This window comes from Opisthocomus hoazin, chromosome 12 (assembly GCF_030867145.1).
Source record: "Opisthocomus hoazin isolate bOpiHoa1 chromosome 12, bOpiHoa1.hap1, whole genome shotgun sequence".
Classification (NCBI taxonomy): Eukaryota; Metazoa; Chordata; class Aves; order Opisthocomiformes; family Opisthocomidae; genus Opisthocomus; species Opisthocomus hoazin.
This window is the reverse complement of record NC_134425.1, coordinates 17038806-17062840: the sequence shown is the minus strand read 5'-3', so window position 1 is coordinate 17062840 and position 24035 is coordinate 17038806. Positions and strand designations below refer to the sequence as shown.

At 42.7% G+C, this 24035-nt stretch overlaps 3 protein-coding genes across 3 annotated transcripts in view; 2 read left to right on the top strand and 1 right to left on the bottom strand.

The window, feature by feature from the left end:
- The first annotated feature begins 1251 nt into the window (after positions 1-1251).
- LOC104333964 (galanin receptor type 1) lies at positions 1252-18778 on the top strand. Its single transcript, XM_075433926.1, has 4 exons — positions 1252-1959; positions 3521-3583; positions 17293-17304; positions 18470-18778. Exons 1-4 carry the CDS (start codon positions 1252-1254, stop codon positions 18776-18778), a joined length of 1092 nt encoding a protein of 363 aa, XP_075290041.1.
- Positions 18779-19559: 781 nt separating this feature from the next.
- On the bottom strand, positions 19560-24024 carry DDX28 (DEAD-box helicase 28). Its single transcript, XM_075433576.1, has one exon. It carries the CDS (start codon positions 24022-24024, stop codon positions 22426-22428), a length of 1599 nt encoding a protein of 532 aa, XP_075289691.1. The 3' UTR covers positions 19560-22425.
- The window catches only part of DUS2 (dihydrouridine synthase 2), a 26089-nt gene continuing 25457 nt past the window's right edge, over positions 23404-24035 (top strand). Inside the window, exon 1 of the mRNA XM_075433580.1 lies at positions 23404-23499. The gene's annotated coding sequence lies outside the window, so the exon portion shown is untranslated. The remainder of the gene's footprint in view (positions 23500-24035) is intronic.

The window sequence follows — 24035 nt, the reverse complement described above, 5'->3', positions numbered from 1 at the left end:
CCACATCCACAGAAGCCAGTGGTGGGCCACTCAGACAAAGTGCTTAGACTTGTAACCACTGAAAATCAAGGTGTGTACTCTTCTGTCCCAGAAGCTGTCCTGCATGCATACATCCCTGTGCAGTTAATGTTTCCTCCTTACTGCCTGCCGAGTTCACAGAATACCTTAAGAGACAGGAGGAAACCTACTATTAAAACTAAGTTACTTAGTGCCTTTTAAAACATACTGTTTCTATTAGTAAGCATCAAAACCAAAATAACTGAGCCATTAATCCTTAATAAAACTTTTTTTTTGTAAATACATATCTCTGTTCCCTGGCTGCTCACAGCTACTAATACCAAAACTTTCCTAACCTTTCCTTTTCTAGTGCAGATGCTCTTGACACTTCTGGGCTGAATCCAGAACTCCTTTAAGCTGGATCAACAAGATCCATGAATATTCAGGCACTAAGGAATTTGGGCAGATATCCAAGAAGTGGCAGGACCCAGCTGATGAATCTAAGGGTCTCCCAGATTTTTAGTGCCGAAAACACAACTATCCAGATAGCTTTATGCTCTAATGTGAGCACATTAAAGCCTACGAAAGAAAGAAATTCTGTTCTGTTGATAAAAAACATGTTTTAGCCTTTTCCTCCTCATGCAGTCAGTTCCAATGCTGCTCCTCACAGAGCTGCACATGCTATCACTCAGCAGCTTTGGATGAGAACTTGCTTTTGCTCTGCCCTTCCCCTCCTCATGAGTAGTAAGGTATGGGGACAGAGCTGACACAGGGTTATTTTCTGAAGGGCTCAGGTCACAGATGGCATTTGTTCTCACTGTCACAGCTCCAAGACCAGGTATGAGAGCTGCAGATCCAGGGACTGGCGTGGGAGGGAAGCAGAAGAGGAGGGACATGAGGAAGTCGAGCTGCAGCCAAGCCACTTTGCTTCTGTTCCAAGCTCCCAGGGAAGCTTCATCCTCAGCCCTTTGGCACACACTTCTCTGACCCAAGAGCTTCTCCAGCAGCAACTGCCAAACCTGCAGTTACCCTCTTGGATAAGAAAATTCCTCAACCCTTTTTTCTGCCAGTTCCTGGAAGAGTCTGCACCAGAGACAGACACTTGGAAGAATCATCTGAAGAAAATTGCTCCCCCAAGGAAAGACACAGAGCGTTGGAAACTCAAGCACTGAGCCTTTAGCCACCACTAACAAACACGGACCTGGCCGAAAGCAGTCAGGGCTACAGCCCCTGCCTTCAAAGCAGCTTAGCCCCATGGAGGAGCAGGAAGACAATTATGTGCTTTCCCTCGGAGCCAACACCAGCAAGTGCAGCCTTGAGACTAACCAAACACAGATCCCAACATACTGGTCAGAAGCAATCAGGGGTGGCCCAAAGGTGGTGATTGTACCAGTGCTTTTTGGGTTGATTTTTCTACTGGGAATGGTGGGAAACACATTGGTTTTGGTTGTCCTGGGGCATCCCCATCCTAGTGGACGCCCATCACGCACCACTACCAACATCTTCATCCTGAACTTGAGCATTGCTGACTTCTCCTTTCTGCTCTTCTGCATCCCCTTCCAGGCCACCATCTACTCCCTGCCAGAGTGGATCTTCGGTGCCTTCTTTTGCAAGTGGGTTCACTACTTGGCCATGGCAACAGTGCTGGTCAGCATCTTTACTCTGGTGGCTATGTCTGTGGATAGATACATTTCTGTGGTCCATGCCAAGCGTTCACTCGGCATCCGCAGCAACCGCAACGCTGCTCTCAGCGTGGGCATCATTTGGCTGCTGTCTCTACTCATTGCCATCCCTGTGGCTCAGCACCAGGCCCTCATGAGTGGTTATCAGCACGCACCCAACAGCTCCTTCTGCTGGGAGCACTGGGCAGATGGTTCAACAGCCAAGCAGATGTACAAGATTACCACCCTGCTGGTGGGATACCTCCTGCCCCTGGTTCTCATCACCTGCTGCTATGCCAAGGTGGGTGAGAGGGACGCTTGTAATGTTTAAATGGAGGGAAAGATCACTCCCAGACTCTTGGTGGCTTGGATGTGTACACTCCAACTACCCAGCCAACAAATAATAGATCCAATCCTTTTGATATTCTCTCTTGGTATAGAATACTTCTCTAGGTAGGGAGAGGGAAGGAAAATAGAGAATAACAGCAGCTCACGAAAAGGATTACAACTGCCAAGTTGACACCCAAATCCCCTATAGGCTCTTGCTGTTTTTCAGTTTGTCCTTTCTTGATAATAAATGTTTGTTGCTCGCAAGAAAAACCCATGGAAGGAGAAAACATGCAGAGTGTACAGAAACAGTAAAGACATCACCTCAATTTCTTTCCTTTTTTTTTTTTAACCACAAAGCTCAGACACTGTGTCTTGCAAAGACTTGCAGGAAAAGATCTTAGGATCAGAGTTTTATTCAGCAATTAATCTCTTCCTTTCTTATGGATAGCTAGCACTTAAATTTTTGGTTTCCCCTTACTCATCTTTAGCATATTTAAGACTGATAGTATGTTTACGAGTTGCGCTAACATGCGGAATAAGTTTTTCTGTGAATTTTGAATTAATACCCTACCGTGCAGGGACTGTCAGGGACTGGGCTTCCTTGTCAGTTGTCAGTTGCAGGTCTACCCTCTTGGAAAAAAAAAAATTGTTTTCCTCGAATATAAGTTCCCTTTTAATCAAAAAATACTTTACTTTCAATACTAATCTGTTCTGCTATCATCAGTGATAAAGACAGGACAATGCACTTAGATTTAACCTAAAAATCTCTAAACCTCAGGCCTTGCTTGTCACAAGAGAAAAAACCTCTTAATTCCTGTCACTGTAGCTCCAGCTGTTTGTCCCACTCACTGCCCTAGGTGAGACAGCAGCGACTGAAAGGTGAGCTGCATTTAATAGAGGCATTTTTTTTCATTCATTAATTGCTTTAGAAAATTTAGTCTCTTCACTCCAAAGGCCTAAGTATAAATATTGCCAAGTTACTGCCATACTACAATCAGGTTTCAAAAGCTTGATCTAGATGTTGTTAACTGAGAATTTCTCTACAGTGCTCTAACATTTCTTACAACTCTTCCTCTAAAAGGAGACCCCAGTCTGACTGCCCCATTTGTTAGAGCTGCATTCAGGAGTGGCACAACAGTCACACCAGGGTACAGTACTGGCAGTCTGCTCTCTGCCTGTGTATATAATAAACCTAGAGAATAAATGCAGATAATCTAAGGCACAATCTAAAATTCAAAATCCGTGGAATGACTCCTATGGATTTCAGCACAGTGCCAGCAGAGCTCTTAATATATGCTGAACTACATCTTCTGGAAGCATAGCAGTTTTAATGCTTTTTCCAAACCTTGTTTCTTGAAGGAGGAAAAACTGTGGAGGGCTTAGAATTAAAAGTCTCAAAGCATCAAATTCAACTTTGGTTGAAGTCAAGCTAAAACAATTATTTTAATTTTTGCTGCTTGTATGAGAAGTTCAGATACTAATATAAACAATTCAGTTTCCCATTCAATATATTGTTCCTTCCCCCTCCCAAGGTTTTATGCCATCTGCATACAAAAGTAGAGAACATTTCCAAGAAGTCAGAGAGATCAAAGAAGGTAAAAATCTGTGGTTTAATGTGTACACTGACTGTAACATAACAGATATGTCAGGTTTCTAAAATAACTAATAGCCTTTTCAAGCTCCATCTGCATACTGAAGTGTCATTCACATACCAGTCTTTCAGCTCAGGTTCAGAGTTCATGTTGACAATTTGTTATATCATTACAGACACAGTACATAATGATGCTATTATTGAAATGCTATATTGATCTCTATATGGAGGCCTGCTGGACTGCCTTTCAGTTTATTGTGCTGTTATAGAATCCCACAAATACTATTTGTCTACATTGGCAGTCAGAAAGATACTTGGACTACAAAAATATCTAGGTGTTTTGAGTACACCTCAGCAAGCTGAAAAGAAAATACATAAAGAACCCTGAAGCTGAAGTACTCCAGTTTTGCTGCAGTTTGTGTTTAAGATCTTTCTTATGGTTTGCATTGAAGTAGGTGGGGGATTCAGGTCCTGGTTTGATCCCTTTGCAAGCTGTATGAAATAAGCAGAATTGCAAGTGTTTACTGAGAAAAATGTTAGGGATAGAAATTTTTTTTCTGTAACAATCTTAGAGTGAATAAGTCTCAAGTACCAAAACTCACTGAATTCAGTGATGCAATGTCAGATTTACCTGACCTGAAAGAGAAAAATGCTATTTCGGTCAGAAATATTATAATTGTTGAGTGTGCAGTGATGAGTGAAACTGCAGGCTATCTGGCTAGTCAAAGACAGGAAGTAATGCAGTACTGTCATTAGCTGCTGGCAGGACAGTCAGGTCACAGTCCGTGCCAGTAGCACAGCAACCATACAACCCAAAGGAGCAGTGTGTGCACCTCCAAGCAGATGTGATAGCCAGTGGAGATGACTAGGGAATGCTTTGGTTTGCTCTCAGCCAGTGCACTGGCCTGTTTCAGCAGCAACCTGCCACATTAGAGCAGCCCTACAAGACATTGCCATGATGCTATGACAAAAATGAGGGTCATAACAAACGTGGCCATTTGATTGAAAAGGGTGCAAGACAGAAATCAAAGCTTTGACATGACTCCAGCAAACAAAGACAGACACTGGTACCACAGCTGCAACAAGCTACAGATGTTTTGAAACGTGGAACCACTTCTGGGCATGACAAGTTGCATCCAGTGATTTATTCACTAGCATTACAGGACAGCCCTGTAAACCTAGGTCACTCACAAGATGAGTAATCCAAGATACTAGATTTTCAGCATGCCGCAATTATACCTCATAATAACCTGAACCGGTACCTCTATTGACTGCTCTTTTGACAAAGAGACTTACTGTAATGGGGACAAAAGGTAATCCCTAAATACAACATAGCCATCTGTTCCTTATCTCAGAAACAAACTAATCTTAGTAGGTTAATGTTCTGTACGCAGCTAAGGTATCATAGAAAGAGGTACAGTTGTCGTCAATGTAGATGACTTCACGATCTACCTATTCAGGAAAAAGCAGAAGTACTTTCTGAGGTTAACTGTGCACTTTAGCAGCTATAATAGCATCTCAAACAAAACTTACGGGATTTTAATACAGAAATAATATTTCAGGTGTATCCTCTGCGATATTGTGCTACAATTTCAATAGTCTGGTCTGTGCTGCTTTTAGCTGGTTTAGAGCTGTTAGAGATTTTGCCAGTCCTTTATGCCTATGAATCCTAACCAGACTTAATTACAGATTATAATTAGTTTCAACTGGTTCATTGCATTCACTAACATACAGTCAATTTTGTTGCTAACATACTTATGAATATCAACCCATAGCTGGTCTTGCACCTGCACTGCCTGTAAGGATAGTACTCGACTGGTATTTGCAATATTATCTCACAATACAAGACAACTATAGCAGTTATACCACACACAACATTTCCTTGATGGGAGCTACTTCTGCTTTCCCCTTCGAGTGTTTTTGATAATGTTTTGTGTGTTCAATTGCTGAGTCCACAGAGTGAGCATAAAGCCTCACAAATACCACTTTGTTCATCTTCTTCTTCCTGAACCTTATTGAGATTAATGTTATTAGTCCAGCTAGTCTAATTCCAAGCAGGTTCTGATAAACATTCTTTTAATCACTTTTTCTAAGGCAATAAATTATGCAAGAATTAGCTGCTATGTATTGCCTGCTGCAGGAACACCACCAGACCTAAATGAAACAGACTACATTGAAGAACACCATGTCTTATTTTGCCTGCTGACTTCCCCATGAACACTGATGCTGCCACAGATATACTGTCGATTAAAATATGAGAACCAAGAGCATCGTTTCTGGGCAGATAGTGCAGACTAGCAGAAAGCACAGTCAGAGTCTTGCATGCTTAACAACTACCAGCAGAAAAGGCAACCAAGATCTGTTGATAATTTTTCTTATGTAAAATACAGCAACTAAAGTGCTAAGAAGCACTGTCATTTTGCATAAAGTAATTTCGTGACTTTACAAGTCTGAAAAGTTGCTTTAGGTCTCAAAGTCACCAACAAATCCTGAAACAGTTTGGTTGGCTTAAATTCCCCTCCTGTCTTTCCTTACCTCTGAATGAATGGCACACTACCCATTTCTTTGCTATATTTTAAGAAAATGTTAACAACAGTTGAAAATAACTACTGTCATTACTGCAGCAATGTCTGTAAAGCAGTAAGTTACAGAATTTCATTTACAACACTCATTTTTTTCAGATGTATCCATTTGCATTGTTTTCATATTTGACCTGTAGAGCTAGATGAAAAAACAGTTCTACACTTTCTTCAACTTTGGGTTTCCTGATTAGATATGGCTGAGAGAACCAATCTTAAAAAAAATACCTTTGACATCACCTGTTCAAAAAAGTTAATGGTACAGCACTTCTTTCGCCCTCCCTCCCCTTAAGTATTTCCCTGGCCATAATTCTGGCATGCCTGGTAGCAATTCCTGTTCCATTTAGCACAGTTAGGCCTAATTAAATAGGCAGTCCTTTCAGATGAAAGAAAAAAAAAATCAAATACATTCCTCTCTACACACACACACCATCTTCCACAATTTGTCTCCTTCCAGGACTTTCTGTGTAGAAATTGGTCATCTACACTTTCTGCAGGCCAAACAGCATCTTTAGTCTACCTATTTCAATTATTTCTTGCTTCAACCTCTTCTCTTAGCAGTTTATAAGGAGTCTTTCTTGAGTAGGTTGCAGACATACTCAATTCCTGCATACAATTTCACAGTATACTTGAAACACATTGAGTATCAGTCATTTAAAGCAGATCTTCTAAAGAACACTTCACATTAGAGCCTAATAGGAAATTCATATGTGCATATCATTTCTGTTAAATTAGCTTCCTTCATATGTACTTAATTGGACAATTAATGACAAGTAGTTTTGCTTGGTTTTAATTCATAAACTTCATGAGAGACTAAGTGAACAGCTTTTTCTTATTTTGCTCAAAGATGTTTGACAAATGAATCTTGCTCCTGAAAGGTTAATTTAGCATATACAGGACATCTAGCTTGTTCTGAAATACATGTGTGACTTCAGTGGCTTAACCCCAATTGCTTTGATCTATCAAAATAAAAACAACAGCAAAGTCTTCCAATGAGGTGACAAAATTACCCGATTCACATCTGATAATTCATAGTGTGTATCTTGAGCACACTGATACGGAAAATGAAGCATCATACTGGTACAAAAGAGTACAGTTGGGAGCTATGACCACTCAGTTCCTACTTCTTTCCTATAATTTCAAGAAAGCAGGACACCTGAGCTATTATCCTCCTCTCTCCCCCAGGGGAAGAGGTTTGGTCTGTTGGGATTTTTTCGTGTGTGTGGTTGGCTTGTGGGTTTGGGGTTGTTTTGGTTTTGACAGATAAGTAGGAAATTTTGCAAACAGCTATTTGTTCAGATCTCACTACATTCATCTGGGCTACATATGTGAGTAAAGGTCTCAAAAGAATCAAGTTGCAGACTTGGAGACCTTGTTGAACAAGATTTTCCAGTGAATTGATTTTGCCATTCAGAATTCCAGAAACTTTGATATCTCTTCAGCTTTGTGCTGTACACACTCCTCAAGATAGAACACTTTGAAGACAAAACATAGTTAAGAAACAAAGCAAATGCCATCGAGCTTAGGGAAGGGACTTCTCACAAACAGCATTACACATGCTGGCTGAAAACATGTTGCTATTATTCTCCATTATAGGCTGCTTCTAAAAAAGCCAGTAATACAGAATAAGACATTTTAAAATGTCATGATTTATTTCTGGATCTTTCACTGACCTTGTTGGAGCCTTAGTATACCACCATTCCCTCCACCCCCAAATCCTGTAAAGACTGATAAAATGCAGAAGATACATCATCCTAATTCACATAGTTTGAGCCACAGAAGTGAGAAATGCATGCAGTGAGGAAGTATTACAGAGACAAATCCAAATTCAAACCACCTGAAAGGTCATACGGTAGCCAGTATTTTATCCGCTGTTAGTACATCCTGTGAATCTCCAAACAACATGTGAATCTGGATAAGGCCAACATTTACAGGACAAGTGAGAGAGGCTGCTAGATGCAGACCTAGGGCGATTTCTAAAGAAATGATGATAGCATGGCCAAGTGAACAGTCCCAGCGTTGTGCAAGTATATGCCTGACTCTCCTAGGTGCATTGCTGTAGAAAAGAATGCAAAATAATATTGGATGTAACTAAATCTGAGCATGTGAAGTGTATTACTGGAACCCACATACTTGATACTGCAGCTCAACCTCTCCCTCTAAACATTATATTTTAACAGTAACCTGTATCAATGCCTTTAAAAAAACCCAGCCAAACAAACAACAAAAACTTCATTCTGCGCATGGTATTTGCAAAGTCACCTTTCCCTTCTCTTCTGTTACTTGTGATCTTTCTGCTCTCTAGCATTGTCCCATTTGCCACAATATTGTACTGAAAGTTTATGTTATTTGAAGATATGTAAGGGCTAGAAGGACAGACAGGAGGGCCTTGTTTTCTAAGGCCAACCTCCTTGTGGGCAATGTTTAGGTATATGATTGTAAAGTTAATTACAAACACATTTTATTTGCATAGGCCAAGTTTACGAATAACCAGAGAGCTCTGACAGCCACCCCCTCCAAGTCAGTGTTCAAACACTTGCTGCAAAGAACAAGTTTGTCTTTGTCTTTAACAGAATCCTACACACGACATACAATCTTCCAGGCATATACACCAAAAAAAATATTTTATATATGGGTTGTAATTTTAAGCTTTTAAGTTACAGCACAGTTATGTTCAAACTACAGCAGTTAATTTATGCACACTTGAAACTTTGCAAAAATTTCCCTTGCACAAAGTTTGTTGCATCCTGACTTCATATTCCATTATCAAAAGAGTTTGACCTTTAATCCAGAGTCCTACTTTGCAAGGTTTTTATATATGCTTGCCATCTGCATGTCAGTGTTTGACATGCTCAGTTTAATATGCTTCTATGTTTATATGCAATATTTGTGCATTAGATCAAGGAAGCTTAAGACTTTGCAAGTTCAGGCTGAAATTCCGCATGATGAACTAAGACAGTGCTTGCAGAAGAGGTACACAACTGTCTGTTTCCACATTTAATGCCACACTAGCTGCACAAGTTTGCCAGCCTTAAAATTCAGATGGCGTGATGCTGCAGGATTCCCCTTTGCAGTTTTGGGTAATCGTTTCTTGGGGCCAGCCAAGAAGACCACATGCTAAGAAATCCTAGGCACCCCCCTGTCACAAATAAAGTATATTTCGGTCCTATTACTTCCTTTCTGCGTTATGTAGAGTACAGTAAGTCTCTAATATGGCTCCAGGGAAAGTTAACAATTCCCTGTCTGACAGTGTCAAAAAGAGTTTCGTAAGAGCCCAGCCCTAGGAACTCTGAATGTACATCTGCAGGAAACAAGATGATTTAATGACGGAAATTAATGCAAACCAAGGTCTATTCTGATCATCAAGTGGCCCTGTGGTGTTTTACTGGCCTCTGGAGCACACCAGGTTCCTCGGTGTTTACTCAGTTTTGTCCTGTACATTTTTTTTAAAGAACAAATAACAAGACTTGCAAACTGAACAATCTGAAATGTTTTTACAAGTTTAACAGTGTTTCTGGGGATATGAATTTCACAGCTATTTTGCAAGCTGCCTTGAAAGGGCAGTAGGAGATACGGAACCTTGAGGCCGAAAGGTCCAATTAACAGACCAGTTGAGCCATTTAAAGCTAATAAATTAGTACTACGCTTTTCTATTGTTTAGCTACAAAAGAAAAGTGAACCAGGCTTACCTGGTGGGAGAGCAGTGTCTCTTGTTTTGTTCTCTATTCCTTTCCTAATTATGCCTAAAATTTGATTTGCCTTATTTTATTACTTTTTTTTTAATTTCTCTTCTAGCCACTGCTCAAGAACCAAGCTATTCACAAAACTATCATACGACCAAGATCTTGCTCCAGAATTGTAATGATCAATTCAAAGCACATCTTCTCTATGAAGCCAATTGTTTTCTTCCTCAGCTCACATATTCACCACCTTACATTAACCTACATGCTCTGTTCGTTGCTCCCAGAGCTAAGTAAACACAAATACATACAGAGTTGATGTGGAACACTCCGTGGAGCACTGCATTTTGTATGTGATACAAACCATACAGAACTCCTTCAAGGTAGACGGGTATTCCTGAACAACTTGGCCAAAAGAGGCAGGCAAAAGTTGCACTGTAACTGCTTTCCTATATGCTAAACTATTTATATGGCTTACTGTTCATACAAATGGAAGGTTTTCATATAAACTTAATGAATGTGATGTTCAAGGCCTTGGCACTTGAACAACAGTAAGTGCAGCAAAGGACCATGGGAGATGCTGGAATCCCTTCAGCAAAAAAATATTAATTAGAAGTGAAATCCCGCAAGTTGTTTTGCTAACAAGAGCCTAGGGCAGTAGGAATTATTACCAATTAGTGGATAATAGGAATATCATAATGCTCATAGTCATTTATGAATACAAAGTATTAAGGGCATCAACAGAGGAGATTTGTGACTTAATGACAGAATGAGACATGCAGATGAGCCCTTAGAACACTGCAAGTAAACTGCTGCAAAACTAAGAGTCTACCTCTTCGCACACAATGCAAGTTGCCAAAATGAACTGATAACAACTGAAAACCTCTTTGCTTCAATTCCTTGTCTTCATGATAGCCGACTGCCATCTCTGATTGCAAGAAAGAAAGCACAGAACAATGGCAAAGAACACTTTCAGTGTTGTTTTCAGACCACTGAACAGTAGTATTACACTCAAGTGTAATAAAAAAAGTCAAAGGGCAGTGAGAATTTCTTCAGAAGTAATTAATAGATATGTTTGCTCTGAAGCAGAGGAAGCTGTTACCCAACATTTAAGTTTGTTAAGAATAGATAAGGCCTTTTTTGAACCAGCTGTTTGAAGTGTGCGTTTATCACTAAGCTATAAACATGTTCCTGGAAATCATATTGGGCTTTGGGACCTTTCTGTTAGAACTTTATGGGTAGAAAGGAAAAGGATTTTGTTTGCAAATACATCAGGGGGAGTTGAATTTGTGAACAATGGAGAGAATCTGGCATGAGGAGAGAAGGAACTGACAGTTTTCACTTTGCACTTTGGCCTAAAAGGGAACTTGGAGCAAAGGGATGCTCTTAGCTGGTTTCTGTCTTTAGAAAACAGATGATCCCAGAATATAAAGCCACAAAAACTGTTTTCCTCAGAAGCTGGTAAGTACCTCCAGCAGTACAGTGGTAGATTGTGCTAAGCTACATGTCCATCCTGGGCAACAGAGTGTACCTGCAGTATCTAAAAGCAAAATCTTAGGGCACCATGGGTCACTACTTTTTTGTCAAGACTCAGTACAGTAAAAGTAAAATATATAGCCAACTCTGAAACTCTGTAATTTACCCAAATTAAGTCTGGGGCAATGAAAACATGTACCAAATGTCTCTCAAACTTTAGGGGAAAGGAGATGCAAGTCAGAGACGAGCATAACAGGAAAAAGAATTTCAGTAAATCACATTATCAGATAGGCTTTGTATTAGAAGTTAAGAGAAAAGTCCTGGCCCGTACACAAATGCTAAGGAAATATGGTACAGTGTGAAGAAGCAGCACTAGCTAGAATGAGTCTGCCTTTGGAGTCACAGCAGAACATTAGTAATTGAAATTAGTTTTGAGGAGTAAGGGGAAGGAAGACCCAAAGTCCAAAACAAGCTTGCTATATCCCACATCCTCCCACAGAACAGTAATAAAGGAAGGGTCAGTTGTTATTTGCTGATAAGACAGTGTGGAAGAACAGGCATAGGCTTCTTTCTACTTCTTCCTTCAGAATCATGGAAGAAAAAAAAAGAGGAAAAAAAAAAACCACTTCTACCACATTCAGAAAAGAGCAGTTGTCTCACTAATGAAGCCCACGTTTTCTGTGGGCCAGTGAAAATATATGGTTTACTAAAAACCTCATTTAATGTTCCTGCCCATTTCTGTGTGGCTGAGGTACACTAGATGGTCTGATCAGCTCTGAAAAAAAGATGTGCAGCTAGCCGTCTCAAACTATAACTAGGTCAAGAAAGTCACAAGCTCTCTACTTTTGGACTGCTTTGTCCACTCTATATTTTAATCTCAGGAATATTTATTCACCTAATGTATCAAGTAGTTCTGCCAAAAATAGGTAAGTCCATGGAATACTTCAAGCATTTGACTCACTACAGGACAATCTTAATGTTGCCTGACAAATTCAGTCAACTTCATTAGAAACTTAAGGACAACAGCTCCAAATACAATTAAATACTAAAGACTTCATCATCCTCCAGAATGAGGCATCTCCCCTGAAAAGGGTATTTAAACACATTTCCCATTGCCTTTTGAAGGACAGAGGAAGGCTAAAAGCAAGAAATAGCTTGTCCAGGGCTGAAAAAAAAACCAAACACAAAAACCAAAGGGAAAACAGACAAAGAAAAGCAGGAAAGCATAAATGAGAGTCAGATCACCTATTAAGATGATAAAACAGTAAACGAGTAAACTCTAGACAATCTGTGCATGGCAGAAAAAATAAGGGGGGAAAATAAGTGAGAAGTGTATCTTTCACAAACAAAAATACTAGACTCTCCTAGTCTCTATTTTCCCCCATGCTATTGATTCACTGTATACTTAAGCACACTTACTTTGCCTGTACAACAAATAATGCACAAAGTTATTTTGTGGAGCTGCTTGAAAGACTTTTAGGAGTATTAACAGAGATTTAGGTAATCCAGTAGTGGCCATTGTACATGTCTTATGGACCCACTGAACCTTTGGAGATGAACAAGGCGGCTAGCATTAAGTGGGCACAGCTAGACCAACAGCAATCCATTAACTATGCAAATTATCATAGCCCACTGGACAAACACTACACCAGCTATTTGGATCATTCCTCTGCAGCTGGTCACAATCTATATTAACATTAATTTTAGCTGCAAAGTTACCAGATTAAAAGCCAAACAATGTTTTGTTTCAGTTTCCTCTATTTTAAGTAAATATTCCTTAACTTGAAAAAAGACACAAGTTCCATTTGCAAAACATGTTTCTTGAGTCATGAATTGTATGTTATTGCTCTAGCATTGTCTGTTTTCCATCTGCAAAATCCCAACTAGCTGGACCTCAAACAACATTGTGCTAATACACAGCAACTGCAAACCCATTTTTTAATACCCAGCCCTATGTTAAATGTGCTGTTTGTTATTTCACAATAAAAAGAAAAAAAGGATCTAGGTATACATCCCTTATTCAGAATAATATTTCAGTTCTTGTAGCTCCCTAATTCAAGCAGAAGGATGTTATGAAAAGCCGCCTTGGTAACAAGCCTAAGTTACTTAACATTCATAGAGGGTAAAAACATAGCACCATTATTGCTGGTGAAAGCTAAGGATGGGACTCGTTTATTAATAATTTCTTTAGCACCCATCGTACCGCATACACAAGCTAGACCCCACAAGCCCACTACATCTGTGTCTTCCACTTCTATCAGCTTCTCATCATACCAGTATATTTTTAAGGACAGCACCTTGTTCCCAGTGTGGCCAGTTCAAGGACATTTGGGAGCTGAGGTAGTTCACTCACATGGGAACATGCTTTGTTACCTCATATGTCAGACCGCATTCTAGTAGGTGAAACAAGGAAACACCTGAAGTATACCAGCTACAGGATGAACCTACAGGTAATTGCCTTTCAGAATTAACAAAAACTTACTTTAGAGACCTATTTGACAGAAATCCCTTCTTTTTTTTCCACTTATATTGTAGGCAAATGTTTTCTCTTATCTACACAGAAACCTTGATCTGATGCAGTAACATCTTCTAGAGAGGTTAACAGATTTAACAGGCTTGTTAATGTAGCTAAGAAAAGTGAAGGTGGTAATTTTGGCTCACATTGAAACACATTTTTCCACTTCAGTAATCACGTTTTTATTGCAGGAGATCATTGCTGCAGGCCCTATGCAAACAGAGCAAAGATGATGTCTGTCCAACATAGAGAAAACACCCAATTATCACGCAGTTGATTTTTCTGCAGGGTTAAACAAGCACAAGAAAAAGCAGTTGCCACGTAAAGCACCTTCTAGTCTTCCCCCACATTACTACTGTCCCAGAAAGCAGAATATACTTTAAACATTTTAGTGTGATTTGCTGAGATAAGATCACATTAAAAGTACATTATAAACGATAATTAGAATTCTAGTGTGCCCTCATGTTCTGCAGGTTTAATACTATTACTTAAGAAGGTCAGCATAAAATGAAGGTCCTGACACAATTCCAGTTGTCTAGATAAAGTAATCCCTAGCCAGATATTTAATAAAGAACTACATCTGAACACATAAGTGTTACAGCTTCTTAGAGCTGCAAGTGGCCTTTGAAGTATTTTGACATTTAAAAAATAAAAATCAAAACAAAAGGTTTTCTACGATTATTTAGAACTTTGAAAACTTCAAGAGCATTCTAGTGCAGTTACTAGAGTGAAACAGAAGATCCTGGAAGACAAATACATTTCCTGCAGTTTCACCCCATATCTCCAACCCCTTCGAACAAGCCAGCTTACCAACATAAGACTTGTTTATAAATATTTTAGTAGTGTCTCCCACTGTTCTCATGTGTGGGACCACAATCAGTTGTTACAACCCCAGGTGTTATGCACCAAGATCTAATCACCTTGTATTCCCTCTGCTATGAAGTAACATCACTCTGCTCTTCTGTGGAGCGTGCTGTCATTTGTCCATTGTGTCTTCATCGCCAGAATATGACCTTGGTAGTTAGTCTGCAATACAGAAGCCTTCTGTTAGCCAGTATACATTCATGAACACAATAGCTAACTCATTAATACAGGAAGACAGAAAAAGCTATCATGAAAGTAGATTCTAGACGAGTGAAACTTAATATTAAATACATGGATAGCCACTGACAATGGAAAGACTGCAAATGCTCCGAGAAGTATTTTGATTATACCATGACTGTCTTTTAGGGCACCAGAGAATCCATCTAAGACAATTTCTTAGGAAACCTTGCTTCATTAGTTCTGGTACTCGTAATTTCCTGATCTTCCTCACATTACATTTCCAACAAGGCCAAGCACATACCATAAAGGGGCAGACTTACTAAAACATGCTGCAGTTTCCATCTCACCCAAAGCACACAGCCACAGAGTACCAGGAGAAGAGCAAATGACCCACGAAATGCCCTCTCAGTTTAATGGGAATCCAAAAAAATCTCCTTCTGAGCCCAGCTCTACCCAGCCACCTAAGTCATCACTGAAATACTGCCTGGGAGACCGGCTTAATCTGGCAAGTCATGCCAACTGCGCAGTGCTGCAGAAAGGTCAGAGAACATACACAGGTTTTGCAGCAGCTGTTCTACTTGCTGTATTTTAGGGTGGTCTGAGAAAAAGATTTCCCTTCTCCTAAAAGATCATCCCAGTTTCAGCGTTTGATACATGTAAGCCCGAGTCTGTATAACTTCTATGTATACATTTTAGCATAACAGGTATAGACAGTGCTTTAAAACAAGATTTGAAATCCTGTAGGTCTTCTCTAGCAGACAAAACTACTAGATATAGCCATTATAACGACTCATTAAATGGGTTTTTGTTCACTAGAAGATTATCCCTCTTCTATGAAAGTAATTACACTCTATTCACTCGAAATCATGCCACAGAATTATTGACAGAGGCATGGACCTAGACTAGTAGAGGCTGTAAACCTTAAGCTGAAACGAAACCAAAGTTTTAATTTTTCTCCATTGCTTTTCTGCTACTTGTACAAAAATTCTCCTTAGGGGAAGGACATAATCTGCATATTAGAAAATTGTTATATTTATTTAAATGTCAAACTACTAATGAGAAATACTAAAGTTGAAAGCACACATTTTGCTGAGAATCAGGTGGGGGGAGAGGAAGGAAGTCCCCTGCTGTGCACCTGCTACAGTACTCCAAAAAGAAGGGATTAAACACATAAAAAAAAAACCCTCAATTTCCATTACCATTAGTATTTTTGAAAACATCCAAAGCCAGGGGGAATTAGCCCTGCAAAAACACTAGAAAAGGCTCTCAGGTCAGTAACCTCCGAGCCTTGCTAGGTATTCGCTGAGGGTGGTAGAAGTAGAAAGTGAGAGAAAAGCAACACCCTCAGCCTTCTGAAATCTGAAAAGTGCACAGGCCTCAGAGTCTTACAGAAAGGAAGCTGAAGTGACTTATAGTTTAATTTTATTTGCTATAGCTTAGAGTAAATAAAAGTCATTCTTCATCCTCTTCAAAGGCTTCCAGGAAAATAATAATAAAAAAAAAAATTAAGAAGAGTGCTTTTGTTTTAACACACATCCTTAACTATACCAGGTTAAGAAGTTTTTGTTCAAGAAGAGAAAGACCTTTTCAACAAAGACCAAGTTACTTCTTCGTACGCATCCTGCGGGTCCCCTGAATATTAACTTCACAGCAACAGTTATAGGGCAAGTGACTTTGCCCATGTCGGTGAAGATCTCAGCTTTCAGGGACAGCAGACAGCCTGGACTCACAGCCCCAGAACGCAGGCACCTCAGTCTTTGCCTTCAGTCCTCTCCCTACCCAGGTTCCTCACAGACTGAGCCCCTCTCCTCAGGCTACAATTTCCCCTCAACGAAAGGAACAAACCACAAAGAAACAGCCTGCTAAAATTCACACCAAAACAGCTCACACCACCTACCTTTGGTCAAGGCTGCCTCTCCGTGCAACCTTCCCACTCCTGGCAGCACCCACCCACCCCCTCACGCTGGCTCCTTATGCTGCTCCCCATGTTCTCCGCCCTCCCAAGGCACCACCTCAGCCCTCGTTCCTCTTCCCCAGCCGCAGCTGTGGAGCTACCACAGCTGCAGTCAGCAGCTCACCTCATGTTAACCTTCATTTTGGATGTTGACTTTGAAAAACAGTTTTCAGGAAAATTTTACCTCAGGTCAAGCTTTGGGGCTTACGAATGACAGCTTGCGACAGCAGCTGGCCAGCCTAACTGCAGAGCAAGCGTTGCAGGAGCACATCTCTACCCCAGCCAGCAGACAGGCTGCGATCCCATCAGCACAGTGAGCCTCCCTCAGGTAATCTGTGCGGGGTCCTGCACTTGGGTCACAACAAGCCCATGCAACACTGCAGGTGTGGGGAGGAGTGCCTAGAAAGCTGCCCAGTGGAAAAAGGTATTGGGGCGCTGGTTGACAGACGGCTGAACATGAACAAGCAGTGTGCCCAGGTGGCCGAGAATGCCAACGGCATCCTGGCTTGGATCAGGAATAGCGTGGCCAGCAGGAGTACGGAGGTGATCGTGCCCCTGTACTCAGCACTGGTGAGGCCGCACCTCAAGTGCAGTGTTCAGTTTTGGGCCTCTCACTACAAGAAGGACATTGAGGTGCTGGAGTGCGTCCAGAGAAAGGCAGCGAGGTTGGTGAGGGGGCTAGAACACAAGCCTTCTGAGGAGCGGCTGAGGGAACTGGGGTTGTTTTATCTGGAGAAAAGCAGGCTCAGGAGAGACCTTATTGCTCTCTACAACTGCCTGAAAGGAGGCTGTAGCCAGGTGGGTGTTGATCTCTTCTCCCAAGTAACAGTCAATAGGACAAGGGGAAATGGCCTCAAGTTGTGCCAGGGGAGGTTTAGATTGGAGATTAGCAAAAATTTCTTCACTGAAAGAGTTGTAAGGCATTGGAACTGGCTGACCAGGGAAGTGGCTGAGGCACCATCCCTGGAGGTATTTAAAAGACTTACAGATGCAGAGCTTAGGGACATGGTTTAGTGGTGGAATTGACAGTTAGGTTAATGGTTGGACTCGATAATCTTGAAGGTGTCCTCCAACCTAAACGAATCATCTAGCTAGCAATATTTCTAACCAAAGAACACTGCATATTTTACAAAAAAAAAAAAAAAAAATTCTCTATGCATTGTTTTTCTTGGTTTCTCCCATAAGAGGGAAGCTACTAGAAAAATCTTTTTCCTCAGGTCAGTCTTTGTTACTCCTCTCAGTGGCATGTTTCCTTGCAGCCAGACCATTTTCGCTTGCAGTTATTTTCAATAGCCTTCATGTTCCTCAGCCTCCAAATGTTAGGGATATTTCCACTCTTCCGTGTAACGCAGCATTACTGTTGCAGCCTCCATATTGTTTGAGGGTTTATGGGCACTACTTCCATTGCCTGTAGAGCTATTTGCTTGAGCCAAAACCAGGCAATCCTTGTTTTCCAGGGAAGGGGGTTATTTTTTAGCATCCTTTTCGGTACCATCATAACCTGCCCACCTGGCAGTTGTCAGTGTTGCCTATGTCACACTGTCGTCACTGCTTATAGAGGAAGGCAAACCCACTCATACCACAGACTCACTTATCACTGCAACCATTTAATATATGATCTTGTCTTTTCCAAACTGTGCAGACGGTGCTGCTCGTGGTCGCCGTGTTCCTGCTCTCCTGGCTGCCACACCACATCATCACAATGTGGGCAGAGTTTGGGCAGTTTCCCCTGAATAACACCTCCTTCACCTTCTGCATCATCTCTCACTGCTTAGCCTATGGGAACTCCTGCATCAATCCCATCATTTACGCTTTCCTCTCAGAAAACTTCTGCAAGGCCTGCCGGCAAGTCTTTACCTGTAAGTGCTTGCTGCGGCCAGTTCCCACTGAGAAACTGGCCAGAATACGCATGGAGAACTTCTCTACCACGCACTCGACCACTAATGTGTAAATTGGGCTCACAAATACATTTCAGGAGGAAGAGGAGGAGAAAGGGTGCTGTCTGGGGGGAATGGGTATACAAGCACCATTTCAGGGAGTGGTGCAGCCCGCGAAAGTGGGGACTTTGCCAGATTACCAGAGTGATAGGAGGCATTTTTCCATCTGGCTGTAAGGACACTTGCCACAGCTCATCCTAGTGTACCTTGCTAGGCACCGGGCTACATGCAGCAGAAGTATCTGAATGTCCTTATAGTGCCCATAAGACAGGACTCGTATGCAGTTGTAGTTACGCCCATAGAATCTAGAATAAGAGCTACGCAGAAGGTAGAATATGGACAGACAGGGGAAGAGTAGTTAATTCTGTGTGTAGACAGTCATTAGGATGTGAACAATGAGTGATGTCGCATTTAGAGAGAACTGAAAAGCAGTTTGGGAAAAGCCAAACTAAAAAGTCTTAGAATACATCTTTGTTTCTTAAACAAGTTTAACCATACACATCATGTTTTTATCTCGCTAGCTGTAATAAGGTCTCTAAATCTCCTTGAAAGCTTTGTTATAGTATTTACCTCTTGGCTAGTAAAAACTTTCACATAACATGTGTCAGTGATGTGGATGTCTGTATTTGGTGGCTCTGTATCAGCTTATAGATCCCAGGGCTTGTATGTCTGTGTGCTCCTGAATGTAATTACTGCTGTTAATCACCGGCTCTGTAACTGTCTCTTTGTGAGCAACAGTAGGAAAGTTGTATTTCTCAAATACATGCTTCAAAGAAGTGTGGTTTTGTTTGAAAGTAATGTTTACAAAAGGCTTTATTGGTAAAGGTAGTGTTCTCCTGAGTATATCTACCCAAAGCTGTTTATTGGCCACTTCAGTACATAAATGACAAAAGGTTTGGTTTGTTTTTTTTTTTATAAACTGTTTTGATTAACAGTGCCGTAGCAACAATCAGTTTAGAGCATGTGTACTGAGTTCAAGGTTACTGTTTGTAAATATATAAAGTGCGTATTACTTCAAAATTAAGAAGCATATGGCTGAAAGAACTCGATTATTTCACTGTGTTGCCTAATTTGATAATATCGTGTGCTGCAATCCAGACTGACCTGTCACAGGATTCACTGTAACACGATTCCAGATTCGTAGACTGTGTTACTGACTATTTAAAAGTGAGTTACAGAAGTTAAACTACAAATTAGACATCTAAAAACCATGACAATCATATCCAAATATAACCTTGCAGAACATCTTTAACATCTTTTCTTGTGGTCATCACACCACATACAATTAATTTCTGTAACATGTGTTACCATTCATCCATTTTTAAGGTGTATATTTTATACCTTGGTGTCAAGTCTGCCCGCATTGCCTTTTATATTCTGGACAATTTATCAGAAGTCAACCTTCATCCCATTTTCCTTCCACATATTTTAACTCAAGGAAAAAAATACTCTCATCACCAACGCCACTGAGCTACCGCTACAAATTCAGCGGATGCATTAACTATGAACAACCACTGCCACAGTTCGACCATAGATCTTGTGTCAGAAGTTATTGTTCATATGACACCATTTAACGATGGTTAACTTTGATTGTATTATTTAGCTGGAAACTGTAGGTAATACAGCAAAGTATTACAGTACACACCATCAGTGATGAAATTTTAGCCCTAATTGATTTAGTCCCATATAACAGTTATACAAGAAGACAAATACTCGAACTCGGACATCTGAGATCCCAAGCAATAATTTTCCTCAGAAACTTAAAAGGGCAACTCTGTACGCTGAACTGGGAAGTACGGTCACCATCACTAGCTGCCTCAGGAAAAAAAGATGCTCTATGAAGCAGCGAAGCGCTACAGCTTTGAAAAAGATCATATTCAAATTATGACACTTGAAATGGAGTCAGCCTGAAATTGCTTAGGCAAAGCAAGGAAGCAAATACTAAAATTTCTTACCTGGAGTTTCCTGAATACAATTTACCTCATTTAAATTAATCTGTGCTTACAGTCAAAGGAAGCTATTTCTCAGCAGTTCAGAGGACCTGATCCAACATAAGATGCATATTAACAAATGGAAATGGGATCTTCTGTAAATTGTAACACTAGATTATAATAATCAGATTTCTAATACCAGATTTCTGTTTAAGGATTTACCCTACTCCTAGACACAGACAGTAAACCTCTGCTTGTGGATGCATAAATTGCCTGATTTCCAGTTAAATGAACTACAGATGAGAGGCAAGTAGTCCACATAACAAATGGGACCAAAATATAAAGGTTTCCAGTCCCCGAGTGGATAGCTCTTCTGCTGTATTTATGTAAAGCTGAAAGCTTTCTATTATACTAAATAATTTTACCCCAGCTTGTAACTTCCCCCAAGACCCCCTTAACTGTGCAATGTGACCAGAGTACATGTGTACAATTTCTAGGATACGATTATATAGCCTTATCCTTAAGCGATCACCTGCGCAAGCTTTCTGTTTGTTTAGTTTTCACTCACAGTATACTAAGAGTGGCTCCAGTGCCTTATTCCCTCTGAAACCAATGATTTAGATACTATGCTGTGATCTTTCTGTTTAAAAACTTACTGTTTCTACATACTGAGTTTTCGCACGGGCTAAAGTGGACAGCATAGGAAAACCATCACTAAAACAAAAGGCTGTGATAAACCACTGCAACAGAAATCGGAGCTAAAATGCTGTTTGTGTGTTATTATTTACCCTGGATACAAACTAACAGCTAGGTATCAGATAACCTCAGCCTCACGTCAATCCTTTTGGTCTAAAGCAGAAAAGAACAATGGCACAATATTAAAAGGAAATCTTGTACTCACTCTGCTACCTGTGAGTCAACAAACTTCTTTCCTTTAATGAGAGACATTTTGTGGTGGGTTGGGTGTTTTTTTTCTGTTTTTACAGTCAGTTCAGAGACTGGACCTGTCACTACAGCATGCAGAAAAAATGAGAAGATGACACTTAAAAGGTTAGGGTTTTGGGTTTTTTTTTAAGATAACATGAAGCAGCAAGATCCCTTTTCTCAGTGAAAGGGAACTATAACATGACAAATTAAGGCCTTGAAAAAGTCTCAGGCTTTATTGTGCCTTCTCATTCCGACCAAACTTTAGTGGTACCTGGTCTAGATTCTCTGAACGAACTGCTACATCACAAAAAAATCAAATATAATTTGTCCTTTAGTCTTTCTCCATGTATCTATAATTGGTCAAAGCTGTATCAAAGTTAGGTTTTTTTCTCCTGTCACAGTAGCAATTTTTAAGTAATGAATGTTTAGCTGCTGGTGGTGGGAAGCAATGAAATACAACAGAACTGCACATCATACAGGCATACTTCCATTATGATTTGAATTTAAGTTAAAAGTCTCAACAAAGTTAAACAAAAATCAACTCATAAGATCACTTGCCAGCCTCCTCCAAAGGCATTTTGTTACCTGCTTACTAGTTTCCTTTCAGGAACCTGTGAGCTTGTGATGCCTACGGAAATGACTATTGCAGTTTCCAGAACAACGCACACAGTCAACCGCATCACCTGGCTCTGAAACACAATTCTCTGGTCTTTCAGTCTAGCTTACAGAAGGCCACTCGCTCTGCTGTAACAACTTCAAGCTTAGTCCCTACCATGCCATTTATTACCGCTCGGCAACCCGATTCAACCTCCTTTAGATGGATGGTTATTAATGGAGGAGTCCATGCCTGGCAGACCTGTCCTTTTCCGGGCCGCCGTCTCTATTTTACGCACCAGGTCCACATCCCACCGGTGGGTAACAAAACTAACCACGGCTCCGGGCGCCTTGCTTCCGACCCGTCCGACTCGCCCCACGCGGTGCAGGTAGTCCGGCAGGGTGTCTGGGAAGTCATAGTTGACCACCAGCTGCACACCGCTGGTGTCCAGCCCCCGCGAGGCAAGGTCAGTGCAGACCAGGACAGACACGTCGCCCTTCTGGAAGGAGGCAAAGATGCCAGCTCTCGCAACTGCCGACATCTGTCCCTGCAACCTCAGGTGCTTGATTTTGTGGTCATCTAGGATATAGCCCAGCCAGTTGACAGTGCTGGCACTGTTGCAGAAGATGAGGATGGCCCCTTGCGACGCCGGGCGCTCCTTGAGTAGCTGCAGCAGCTCGGGTAGCTTGTCCCGGCCTTTGAGGCGGACAAACTTCTGCTGGACGTGGGGTGGCAGGCGGTGCAGGCTGCGGGTGGTGAGCGTGACAAACCGGCCAACGTTGGTGAACTTCCCCAGCATCTCGCTCAGCCCCGCGGGGAAAGTGGCTCCGACCACCACCACCTGGGTCCTCGCCTCCGCGGGGCCGACCAGCCCAGGCGCGCCAGCGGCCAAGGGCGCGTGTGCCAGCACCTCCTCCAGCGGCCCCGCGAAGGACTCGTCCATCAGGGCGTCCGCCTCGTCCAGCACCAGCCAGCGCAGCCGCTCCAGCACCAGGAAGCGCCGCCGCAGCGCCTCCCGCAGCGCCCCGGGCGTGCCCAGCAGCAAGGCGGCTCCCGGCGGCGGCGCCCGCAGCTGCCTCCGCAGCCCGCCCGCCGCGCCGCCGCCGGTCAGCCCGCGCACCTGCAGCCCCGCCGGCCGGCACAGCGCCGCCGCCACCGCGCCCACCTGCGCCGCCAGCTCCCGCGACGGCAGCACCACCAACCCGCGGGGCGACGCCGGCCCCGCTGCCGCCTCCGCCGGCCCCTCGGGGCGGGAGAGCAGCCGGTCCAGCAGCGGCAGCAGGTAGGCCAGCGTCTTGCCGCTGCCGGTCTCGGCGGCGCAGAGGGCGCTGCGGCCGCGCCGCAGGGCGGGGATGGCGAGGCGCTGCACCGCCGTGGGCCGGCCGACGGCGAGGCCCTCCAGGCCGACCAGCAGCGCCGGCTGCAGCCCCATGTCGGCGAAGCGCGGGCCCTGCCCCGCGTCAGGCGGCGGCGCCTGCAGGGCTGGAGCCGCCTCCTGCGAGGGCTCCAGCTGGAAGTAGTCCCCGCAGGCCTTCCTGTGCTTCCAGCCCGCCGACACCAGCTGCGGCCGCTCCCACCGCCCCACCGTCTGCCAGCGGGGCTGGCTCAGCTCCGGCCGCCGGCTCCGCAGCAGCAGCTTCCCATGCGGCGGCGCCGCCGCCGCCTCCTCCCCTTGCCCGCGCCGCCGCCGCTCCGCGCCCCGCTGCAGGCGCAGCCGCAGGGCCCAGGGGACGCGCACCACGGTCTCGGGGGGCTGCGCGCCCACCGCCGCCCAGGCGGCCGCCACCCCTCCGCGGCTCAGCGCCATGGCGGCTTCTC

Bases quoted from the DNA above. Each gene is read 5' to 3' on its own strand.
- LOC104333964 (XM_075433926.1), top strand. From the start codon at position 1,252: ATGGAGGAGCAGGAAGACAATTATGTGCTTTCCCTCGGAGCCAACACC. The intron at 1,960-3,520 runs GTGGGTGAGAGG...CCCCCTCCCAAG, and splicing joins TCACCTGCTGCTATGCCAAG to GTTTTATGCCATCTGCATAC.
- DDX28 (XM_075433576.1), bottom strand. From the start codon at position 24,024: ATGGCGCTGAGCCGCGGAGGGGTGGCGGCCGCCTGGGCGGCGGTGGGC.